General features: G+C 47.0%; 1 protein-coding gene across 3 annotated transcripts in view; it reads right to left on the reverse strand.

Moving 5' to 3' along the window:
• The window catches only part of LOC125740425 (cadherin-24), a 91,134-nt gene that overhangs the window by 17,340 nt on the left and 61,734 nt on the right, over positions 1-12,060 (reverse strand). For all 3 annotated transcript variants that reach the window (XM_049011512.1, XM_049011513.1, XM_049011514.1), the window contains exon 6: positions 2,771-2,952. In XM_049011512.1, coding sequence (XP_048867469.1) covers positions 2,771-2,952 — 182 coding nt within the window. The remainder of the gene's footprint in view (positions 1-2,770; positions 2,953-12,060) is intronic.

Here is a 12,060-nt window from a genome sequence, read left to right on the forward strand (position 1 = left end):
CCCATTATGTCTGAGTGGAAATTTCGGAGGCAACTCGGAAATCTAGCGTCAGAATTAATCTTTTTTCTTTTTTTTTTGGCGTGTAGAAAGTGCAGCCTTCGGTTACGAAAGTGCTAATAGGCTTGTGGAGGGGATTTACACTGACAACGAGCACTTTCACTGCAAATATGTCTATTCTCCCGCCGCCATGCCGCCTGTCTTTAAATGCTTTTTTATTTCTGAACTAATCAGTCCAATGAGAAGAACACCGAGCCTCTGAGACATCAGAGTGCATCGCAGCATAAAGAAATACCACACAGCGATTTCTAAAATGTACATATTCATAAAATGCAGAAACAAAGGCAGAAGTTTGCTGCTAATTTCCAGTTTTTATTTCAATTCCATTAGAGCGACGTCTTTTGTGTCTTCAGTTAGTTGCTCCAGGGTTCCCTGCACGTGAAATCCGTCAGCCCCCCCCCCCCCCAACCCAGAAGCGTACCGCATATGACATCCACGTAGGCTCTGCACCGCGCGATAATTGCGGACAAACGTGGGTACCGTAGAGGGGTCCCCAGCAGCAAGGCGCTGTGGTACATCCATACGGGCGCTCAGATAATGGTCCTTGCCGTTTTTTTTTTTGTTATTGTGAAATGTTTGCTTTTGTGAAACTGCATTGGATTTAAATTTTTAATTAGGGACGAGTGTTCTTTTGAGCTAATGTGGTCATGTACACGGCATACCAACAAAGCAGACACGGTGTGCGGCTCATTCATTTGGGGGAAATTTTCGTTTGTTTTCCTTCCAACTCATTCGGTGCATTTTGTCCGTCCTCCCCATTATCTCTCTCTTTCTCTCCCTCCTCCCCCTCTCCCGCACTCTTTCTCTCTCTCAAACTGATGCTCTCTCGCTTAATTCCTGATTCAACTTCATATGACATTCATGGGCAGGACATAAACAAGTGCAAATTATGCTAATACATAATGTAGATCGTATGTATAATTGACGTACAAGAGACAAATACTAAATAACAAATAAACACTTCGCTCTCCGTGACTTTATCACTATCCCTCACTCCCTCAGTCTGGCCATTTCTGATTCTCCCCTCAGAGCCCAAGTCCTGCTCTAACCCCCCCCCCCCCCCTACATCACAGCCTCCTCCATCAATCCCTCACCTTGGCAGTGCCTTCTTTGCCTTCAGCCAAATCTTGTTTAAACACTCTTCACCACCCTGGCTGGGCTGTCAGGGCAAAGGGGATGGCATGTGGACGGGCAGGTGCACACACACACCCCCCCCCCCCCCCCCACACACACACACACACACAGCAGAAGCGGCTGGTACAGAGAGGTGCAGCAGGTAGCACCTCCTCTATTTTTGAGATTAAATGATCAAATAAACAAGTCACCGCAAAAATTTCATTGCCATTTACAAGCACATTTTCTCTCGTTTTCGGAGAAATTCGCTATTGTAATGTTGCATAATGTTTTATCTTCTTAGCTGCTCAATATTTTTAGCCGGCAGTCTCCACTGCTGCACAGACATGCAGATCCTCCTGCAGACTGGCTGGACGAGCCTCAGACAGTCTATCCCCCACCACCCCCATCTCCCAAACTCCATCCCGCCTGCAAATGCCAACTGGGCTCGCAAGGGATAAATTAATCTTTTTTTTTTCCTGACAGGATTCAGGACTCTTTTTTTTTTTTTACAGCTTCAGGGGTTGCATCTTTTTCGTGTTTTCTCAAAAAAGGTCGGGCGCCTGCTTATTTTGGCCTGCTGTCCTCTGTCGTTACCACGCTGCATCCTCTTTAGGCTGTATGCGACGCCGGCATGCTAAACAACCCATGATGGAGGGGGCATCAGCTCTAAGCAACAGTCACATTAAAGGTGTTACTCGGATGCTGGGGGAAAAAGGGGGGGGGGCTTTCGTTTTACATCTGTCACGAGAGGCGTACTTCAGGAGTTTTCCACAGACGCGTGTAAAAAATTCCCAGCTCCACCCGCCGCCTCGTCGAAATCAGCGTTTACCCCGTGGCGTGGTGACTTTCTCCCATGAGACGTCTGACAGCCTCTGATATGTGTCTCCCCAGCATAACCATGGCGAATACCTATCAGTTCCCCCCTCCCACCTAGTCTACCTCCCACAGACCCTCTGGGTACCCCCCCCCCCCTTCCTGCTCCGAGTGAGTCCTCCATCTCTGAACCTCGAAATTCCGCCCGCACCTTGGGAGCGCCTGTCTACGAGAGACAGAAAGCGAGGTTGAAACACACCCACCCCCCCCCCCCCCCCTTACCCCACCAATACCTCTGAGGGGTCGTCTGTTGTCTTTTCATTTCTAACTGATTTACTCTGAACACCGTGATGCCTGTGTACATTTCTGAGCAAACGCTATTGACTGTTATTATTAATTTTCTGAATTTAATTTTTTTGTCCAAATTACAGGCTCACAATTTTAGACTGTATCTATTTATACAGTGGGATATTTACTGCTGAAATCCAGGTTAAGGTCCTCCTCAAGGGCACCACGGAACACTTCTTGATTTATGTTGTGAATCTATGTGTAAATCTATTATCTTGCAGATTCTGTTGATTATAAATATAGTAGTGCCCTACCCTTTTTATATAAAGACAACTGGGTTGAAATTCCACTCCCCTTTTCCAGTTATCCATGTTCCAGTTGCCCTTCTTTTGCATCTCATTTCCTATTATTAGCACACACACACACACACACACACACACACACACACACACACACAGAGTCATATTCAGTCACATATAAACACAGGGCGTCTCACCTTGTTCAGGAGGATCACAGCCTCTTGGTCCTGCCCGGTGATGTTGAAGGTGTCCCCCGTCTCTCCTTCTAAGATGGTATATTCTAGCTTGGCATTGTCCCCGAGGTCAGCATCTGTTGCTGAGATGCGGCCCACTTCGGCACCCGGGATGGCCAGCTCAGACACCGAAAATGCCCATATACCTGACAGAGAGAGAGGGAGAGAGAGAGACACACATCAGTGACACCCCCACAGAAAACCATGAGAACATCAGCTCTCTGGTCTTCTCTATTCTCCAACCCGGATAAAAAATCCTCAGTTCATTGGCCAATCAATCACTAAGTCAATCTCCAGCCTCGAAACAAATTGCCGGAAATTAGCATCACGACTGGAACCCATAGCAACCCACTGGTTCCAGCCTCGGTCACCCGAAAGGCAGCCCACTCCTTGGCAGCCCCACATGTTGATGGCCCCATCTGACGGAGGTCCCAAACTGCACATTGGCAATGGCCTTTCTCAGGCCACCCGTTGTGTCACTCCTCCTCAGCAGGGGGCAATATGCAATTAGCGGTTCGCATTTCCAGTATGCATTAACCAAACCGACAGTCACCATCAAAGCTATTTGTTGGGAAAACAAGCCAAAATGTGATTAACTTATTTGACAAGTCACTTTTGGACTGGTTATGTGAACATGTGTGTGATGTGAACGTGGGTGTGTGATGTGAATGTGTGTGTAATGTCAACATATGCGTGATGTGAATGTGTGTGATGTCAACATACATGTGATGTGAATGTGTGCGTAATGTCAACATATGCGCGATGTGAACTTCTCTGTGATGTGGATGTGTGTGATGTCAACAAACGCATGATGTGAATATGCATGTCATGTGAACTTCTCTGTGATGTGAATGTGTACTTGATGTCAACATATGCGTGATGTGAATGTGAACTCTGTGATGTGAATGTGTGCGTGATGTAAACATACGCGTGATGTGAATGTGCATGTGATGTGAACTTGTCCGTGATGTGAATGTGTGTAATGTGAGTGAAGCTTTACAACACCCCTGGAGGTCTGGCTGGAAGGTGGATTAACGAGTGTGAATTCAGAGACGGCGAACAGTGGAGGTAAAACCAGGGGGTGGGCAGCTTATTACAGGTTTACCAAAGCTAGAGCTCTGCAGTGTGATGCTGCCATGACACAGAGATGGACTGAAGGACAGATTAATGGGGGGGGGGCACGTTTGTGTGCGGGGCGGAGGGGGGAAGTAGTCATCATGCGAGACAGATCAATTTGTCAGTCTGTTGTGAAAGGTTTTTATGTAATTACTGCTCTGATCATGACATTAATTAATCTGTGTAGGACTGCAGCTATGCGACTGGAAACACCCTCAACCTGACGCCGCTTTAACAGTGATCCTGATGCTGTTTTAACACAGTGATCCTAACACTTTTTATCACAGTCATGCAGATGCCTTTTTAACAGAATCATCCTGACGCTGTTTCCTCACAGTCACCCTGACGCCATTTTATCAGTCACTCTGACTCCATTTAAACATAGTCACCATGATGGCATTTTAACACGGTCATCCTGATGCTGTTCTGACACAGTCACCAAGACACCATTTTAACACATTCACCCTGACTCCATTCATACATAGTCACCCCGATGCTGTTCTGACACAGTCACCCTGGTGCCAGTTTAATCCTTCCTACATAAACGCTGTTTCTCACAGTCATCATGATGCTTTTTTAACACAGTTACCCTGACGCTGTTTTAACATATCCACCCTGATGCTGATTTAACGGTTACCCCGACTCCGTTTTGACACAATCACCCAGATGCTGTTTTGACACAGTTATGCTGTTTTAACATATCCACCCTGATGTTGTTTTGACACAGTTACCCTGACATCGTTTTGACACAATCACCCAGATGCTGTTTTGACACAGTTACCCTGACTCCGTTTTGACAAAATCAACCTGATGCTGTTTTGACACAGTTACCCTGACTCCGTTTTGACACAATCAACCTGATGCTGTTTTGACACAGTTACCCTGACTCCGTTTTGAGACAATCACCCTGCTGCTGTTTTGACACAGTTACCCTAATGCTTTTTTAACACAGTTACCCTGATACTGTTTTAACACAGTTACACTGATGCTGTTTTGATACAATCACCCTGCTGCTGTTTTAACACAGTTATGCTGTTTTAACATAAACACCCTGAAGTTGTTTTGACACAGTTACCCTGACATCGTTTTGAGACAATCGCCCAGGTGCTGTTTTAACACAGTCATGCTGATGACATTTAAACTGTCACCCTGATGCTATTCAGACATACCCTGATACACAAATTAATTTGCGTAAAAGACTTTCAGTTATCGTTGTGCACTTTTTAAAAAACTTCAAATTCATGCTCATCAAAATAAAAAGTCACCAAATAATTACTAATTTCATAGAGATCCCATTCAAAACAAATTGTGCTATTAGATATCTAAATGTAGGAAGGATTAAATTATGTATGAAGAATATTATTGTTTTACTTTGTTCATTATCCTAAACTGTCATTCATTCATCACACTGTAACATGAAGGCTTCGCTCTCTGGGGTGTCCGCCTCCCCCCTCCATGCCCCGATGCCTTCTGCGATGCGGGGTGCAGCTGGTGTGTGCGCATTCAATTCACACCCCCACCAGGGGTCACTCTGAGTCACGGCGCCTGGACTCAAGGACGGAGAGAATGGCTCCAATTAAGCTGCCTGGCATGGCAGAACTCCCGGAGACTTCCAACGGAGGACGGAGCTCGGTTTTGATCGGCTGACTGAGCTGCCAGACATGGTCTGTGCCACAGCAGGGCTTGCCTGCTGATGCCCTCGCTGGTGCCCCCTAACTCTACCATTTACAGTTTTTCACCAAACAGACGTGTCTCAGTACTTGGCAGATAAACACCAGCACAGACCTGGCAGATAAACTCCAGCACAGACCTGGCAGTTACACACCAGCACAGAACTGACAGATACACACCAGCACAGAACTGGCAGATAAACACCAGCACAGACCTGGCAGATAAACACCAGCACAGAACTGACAGATAAACACCAGCACAGACCTGGCAGATAAACACCAGCACAGAACTGGCAGATAAACACCAGCACAGACCTGGCAGATAAACACCAGCACAGACCTGGCAGATAAACACCAGCACAGACCTGGCAGATAAACACCAGCACAGACCTGGCAGATAAACACCAGCACAGACCTGGCAGATAAACACCAGCACAGAACTGGCAGATAAACACCAGCACAGAACTGGCAGATAAACACCAGCACAGAACTGGCAGATAAAAACCAGCACAGACCTGGCAGTTACACACCAGAACAGACCTGGCAGATAAACACCAGCACAGACCTGGCAGTTACACACCAGCACAGACCTGGCAGATAAACACCAGCACAGACCTGGCAGATAAACACCAGCACAGAACTGGCAGATAAACACCAGCACAGACCAGGCAGTTACACACCGGCACAGACCTGGCAGATAAACACCAGCACAGAACTGGCAGATAAACACCAGCACAGACCTGGCAGATAAACACCAGCACAGACCTGGCAGATAAACACCAGCACAGACCTGGCAGATAAACACCAGCACAGAACTGACAGATAAACACCAGCACAGACCTGGCAGATACACACCAGCACAGACCTGGCAGATAAACACCAGCACAGACCTGGCAGATAAACACCAGCACAGAACTGGCAGATAAACACCAGCATAGACCTGGCAGATACACACCAGCACAGACCTGGCAGATAAACACCAGCAAAGACCTGGCAGATAAACACCAGACATAACTGACATACATCAATGCAGCCATGAGAGAAGTACACGCATCAACACATCAGTGCAGACGTGTCTAAGCCACACACGTCAAAACAGATTTAACTCATGCACACTAACACTGACCTAACAGAAACACATCAAGGCAGAAACACACCAATACGAAAGGTACAAGAAACATAAACAGATAACCAGTGTAGAAGGGATGGAAACTCACAGAAGGATACATATGATGGAGAAACATAGTGCAGATGGGATGGAGACTCACAGCAAGACAGATAAGTGGAGAAACATGGTGTAGATTTGATGGAGACACACTCACCAGAAGGCAGATATGATGGAGACTCACTCACAGGAGGGTAAGTGTGATGGACACTCACTCACAGGAGGGTAAATGTGATGGAGACTCACAAGAGGGTAGACGTGATGAAGGCTCACAGGAATGTAGATAAGATGGAGACTCAGTCACAGGAGGGTAAATGTGATGAAGATTCACTCACAGCAGGGTAGATGTGATGGAGATCTACAATTGGGTAGCTGTGATGAAGAAACATAGTATAGATGTGATCGAGACTCGCAGGAGGGTCGGTGTAATGGATAAACTTGGTGTAGATGTGGTAGAGTCTCACAGTGGGGTAGAAATGATGGAGAAACAGTGCATAGATGTGATGGAAACACCCAGCAGGGTGGATGTGACAGTCAAGCATCTGCAGCATGTAAAGACAGCGCAGTGAAACCATAGCGACAGTGAAGTGACATCAAAGCGCTGCTCTCCCTGTATGTTAATGACTCATTGGGCCGAGATAATAACTCGTACAAACTGACATAATTAAGCCATTCATGTGATACAAGTCATGCTCGCAGCGCGCCGGCTTGTACACACAAGAGGAGGCGAGATACGGAAATCAGAGTCCCGCCTCCTCCTTCCCCACTCAGCGCCGGAAGGAGGCCCAGCTTTCAGACGCAAGCAGAGCGACGAATTTGCGGCTGCTTATTTTCAGAAAGCTGAGCTATTTTTTTTTTGCCAACAGTGGCACTAATGCCAGGCGGGCCCTGGGCCCAAAGCCCGGCTCACAGTGAGCTGATCGCTTAGTGTCTGCTGTAGCATGGCTAAATTAAAAAAAAACCAAGCCCTGAATATCTTTAAAATAAGCGGAAGAGTCGGAAGCCGGGATTCCGTATGCACAGAATTTAAGTTGGGGATCACTGACATTAAATATAAATGACACAAAACACGTGTGCAGCTGAAAGTGCAGCCGTGCCTCCGATCTCCACTGGAGTCGACTTTACAGATTATTCACGGTTTGTAATAATTTTACGTGGTGCATGGTGGGATAAAGGCAATGGATGACTACAAGGAATTTCTCATTCGAACCGGAGCAAAACATATGAAGGGGGAGACAGCAGAGGCAGAGAGAGAGAGGATGGGGACAGGGGTGCAGGGGGGGATGTGAGTGTGATAAGGTGGCCTCCCGTGTCCTTAGCTACAATGCAGCAATCACGCTTTCAGAAGCAGAACAAGGGCGAGGGGCATGGAGCGTACCAAGATGGAGTGTAGGGTGGGGGGGGGCTTATCTCCGGTCCCTTTCTTTGCTCTTCTTTACAGGGGGAAGCTGTTGAGTTGGAGGGTCATTAAAATCAGCCTTTCCTGGCTGGAGAGGGCCGTCCTGAATGAGCAGGCCATTAAAACCCGCAGCAGCTCGCTCTTAAGCGTGCATCGAGAAGCTGGCGCCGTGGCGAAGGCCTAATTCACAGCCCGCACGTGGCATGTCAGCACCGCTTAATGTGATACTTAAACTCCACGGCCCGCCGCACCCCGCGGCACGTTTAGGCGGCACTGATTGGCAGAGTGATTTTGGGAGCGCTTGGCGGGGGCGTACGCAGGATGGGTACAGGGCGCCCAGCGTAGCGCAGGGTCGGGGTTCGAAGACACGACCTGGGACCTTAACCACATAAATGCGCATGCATAGGGAAGACAGATCCCCCCCTATAACTGAAACTGTGTATCAGCAAACTTTATTGTCTTGTCATACATAACAAAACAATTCACCTTCCCTGGGGAGTACTTAAGACAAACCACCGCCCACAGTAGCTCTGCCCCACAGAAACAGAAGTCACTAGAGATCAGGAGTTCAATTCTGCTGCCCCCCCCCCCCCCCCCCCCGTCATACAATTTATTTGCCTGAACTGCCTTTGTCTTTTATTTATTTAGGTTTTTTTTTTTTTTTTTTTTACATATGAAGGCTTCTTTATGTGAGGAGCAAATATAAACAGAATTGCAATTCAGGGAAATGGGGAGTTTAGAGCAGAATACGACTGAGTTTTGACAGTAAGGAGATCGAGAGATGAAGAATAGAAAAAGTAAGGGAGAGAGAGAAAGAGAGAGAGAGACGTCTGAAAGCAATATCTCCAGCAGCGATTTTACTGTCCATTGAAGCAGAAATGGCTGAACCTTACATGAAATATTAATATAGGAAAGGAAGGAGGTGAAAATAATGGAGCACAAAGATAATCATTTTGACTCTTACTATTTTGTTAATTGAATTTTTTTTGATTATCCTAATTACAATTATATTCATAATTATGAGTGTATCTTCATTGTTTTTGTTATTACTGCCATTGTGGGAAGGGATTGAAACTACATTGGCTGAAGCAGGCTGTGAAATCAACAGCTCTTTTGCCAGAGCATCTGAAATGCAGGACCGTCAAAAGACCTCTTAACATCACGATGCCCCGAGTGGGAAAGGGCAGGGAGTTAGCTCTGTTCGTTAGATACCTCATTAGGAAATGTGATTTTTAGAAATTGGTCGGGGGAATTGAGAGGGGAATGCATTTTTGTGCTTCACATGGCAGCAAAGCCAGAGAGAATATAAATTATACTGCCCATTTATTTAGCATCCTTCTCTACTGGAGATGCCGGGAGTAAGGTGTCACACAGATGACTGGGCACAGAGGCGCAGACGCAGAAAAGCAGCCGTGATTTCTGAGAGACTGGAGGCAGCTCACACCTCTGGCCACCCGCGCGGTCAGAGTCCGAGTGCGTCCGTCCCCAGCAAACCACTCTGAGCCCATGTTTGTCAATGAGGCACGGGGACACAATCTCATTTTCTTCCTGTGTTTCACCATGTGGTAGGGGAAAAAAAAATGTAAAATCCCATTTGGTTGTGTGAAATGGTACCGGCCCACCTGAGTGGCTGTTCTCACCAAGTCAGGTGTAAAATGGTAGAATGTCACTCAGCGCCTGCCTTAGCGGACTCACAGATGTGAGTGCTGGAGTTCTCACCGCTGGGATCCAGTGAATACAGCGGGATGCAAAGCATGAGAGACAGGCCCCTCCCAAGAGTGTCTGAGCCAATGGGGAATGAGGGGATGGGCGGAACTCCACTGACCACTCCCACCAGCACCAAGTGCCAGAATATAGCATCATTCCCTAGTTTCTGCTCAGCAGAGCATGGCAAAGCGAAAGTGGCTTCCTAGGGAACACACACAAAAACCCCGCCGGCGCCGTAACTGACCCCCCCCCCCCCCAAAAAAAAACCACCTCTCCACTGTGCCTATTCAGTGTCTTGCCAATGGACAAAATAAAACTCACATCGCTGTCATGTCCACATCACACATCAGCATGCATCAGCATTGTGTACAGTCAGCTCAATGAATTTTCAGGATGTCACAGGCTCACAGGGATGGCCTTATAAACACACCAGAATGGTGATGCTATCACATAGTGCAACAGACATTCCCATAGCTAATGTTGATCATAGTCCTGCTGACTAAACTGCATGTGTAATAAATGGAGCATCACTTCACTGAGAAATCACAAGAAATGGGAGACATTTCGGAAATTATCTGGCACCAGGAGAACAACTGTAATTTGATTAATGTGGGGGTAGGCATGTGGCCTATTTAGGAACAAGGAGTGTGAGCAGTTTGGGGTGGGGTCTATTTAAGAGGAATACGAACAGTATGGGTGGGGACTATTTAGGGAATAGGAACACAAGCAATAGAGTTGGGGTCTATAAAGGACGAGGAACATGAGCAGTTGGGTGCGGTCTATTTAGGGAAGAGGAGCGTGAGCATTTGGGGTTGGGTCTACTTAGGGAAGAGGAACATGACTATAAGAGGTGGGGTCTATTTAGAGAACAGGAACATGAGCAGTAGGAGTGGGGTCTATTTAGGAAAGAGGACCGTGAACAGTAGGGGTGGAGTCTATTTAGAGAAGAGGAACGTGAGCAGTAGGGGTGGGGTCTATTTAGCGAAGAGGAACGTAAGAATTTGGGGTGGGGTCTATTTAGGGAAGAGGAACATGAGTATAAGAGGTAGGGTCTATTTAGGGAAGATGAACATGAGCAGTAGGGGTGGGGTCTATTTAGAAAAGAAGAACATGAGCAGTAGGGGTGGGGTCTATTTAGGGAACAGGAACATGAGCATAAGAGGTGGGGTCTAATTTGGGAAGAGGAACATGAGCATAAGAGGTAGGGTCTATTTAGGGAAGAAGAACATGAGCAGTAGGGGTGGGGTCTATTTAGGGAAGAGGAACATGAGCATAAGAGGTGGGGTCTATTTTGGGAAGAGGAACATGAGCATAAGAGGTGGGGTCTATTTTGGGAAGAGGAACATGAGCAGTAGGAACAGGGTCCATTTAGGAAAGAGGAACGTGAGCAGTAAGGGTGGGGTCTATTTAGGGAAGAGGAATGTGAACAGTAGGGGTGGGGTCTATTTAGGGAACAGGAACATGAGCATAAGAGGTAGGGTCTATTTAGGGAAGAAGAACATGAGCAGTAGGGGTGGGGTCTATTTAGGGAAGAGGAACATGAGCATAAGAGGTGGGGTCTATTTTGGGAAGAGGAACATGAGCATAAGAGGTGGGGTCTATTTCGGGAAGATGAACACGAGCAGTAGGAACAGGGTCCATTTAGGAAAGAGAAACGTGAGCAGTAGGGGTGGGGTCTATTTAGGGAAGAGGAATGTGAACAGTAGGGGTGGGGTCTATTTAGGAAAGAGGAACATGAGCAGTAGGAGAGTAAGCAGAGGAACTTGGCATGGATTTCGTCAGGGAAATGTTTGAAGGCGCCATTAATGCAGCTGTTGTGCGTCTGTGCTGGTGTGACGACCTGCGACAACACTGCAGCCCTGATGAAGATAAACTGCCTGTGCTTCTCCAAGTGTCACACCGTCTCTGGAGCAAAACCTCATGGCTGGTGTCTCAGGTCGCCAGAGGATGATTTTATTACCACGTTTCAGATGTCCTGTTAGCAACCGCATCCTCTGACCAGTATAACGGGGGAGTGGGGAATATTCAAGTAATATTCAGTAAAACAAGGGAAGAGTTCGCTCAAGGGTAAGATTAAGGAGAATGAGGTGCCACCAAAATAGCGAAAACTAGGCCTACTTAATGTGTGTAAATAAGACTGCCGGTGATTCCTAAGCTGAACTAATGGTAATTACTGTGAAATGATTTGCATGACTAA

This window comes from Brienomyrus brachyistius, chromosome 4 (assembly GCF_023856365.1).
Source record: "Brienomyrus brachyistius isolate T26 chromosome 4, BBRACH_0.4, whole genome shotgun sequence".
Taxonomy (NCBI): Eukaryota; Metazoa; Chordata; class Actinopteri; order Osteoglossiformes; family Mormyridae; genus Brienomyrus; species Brienomyrus brachyistius.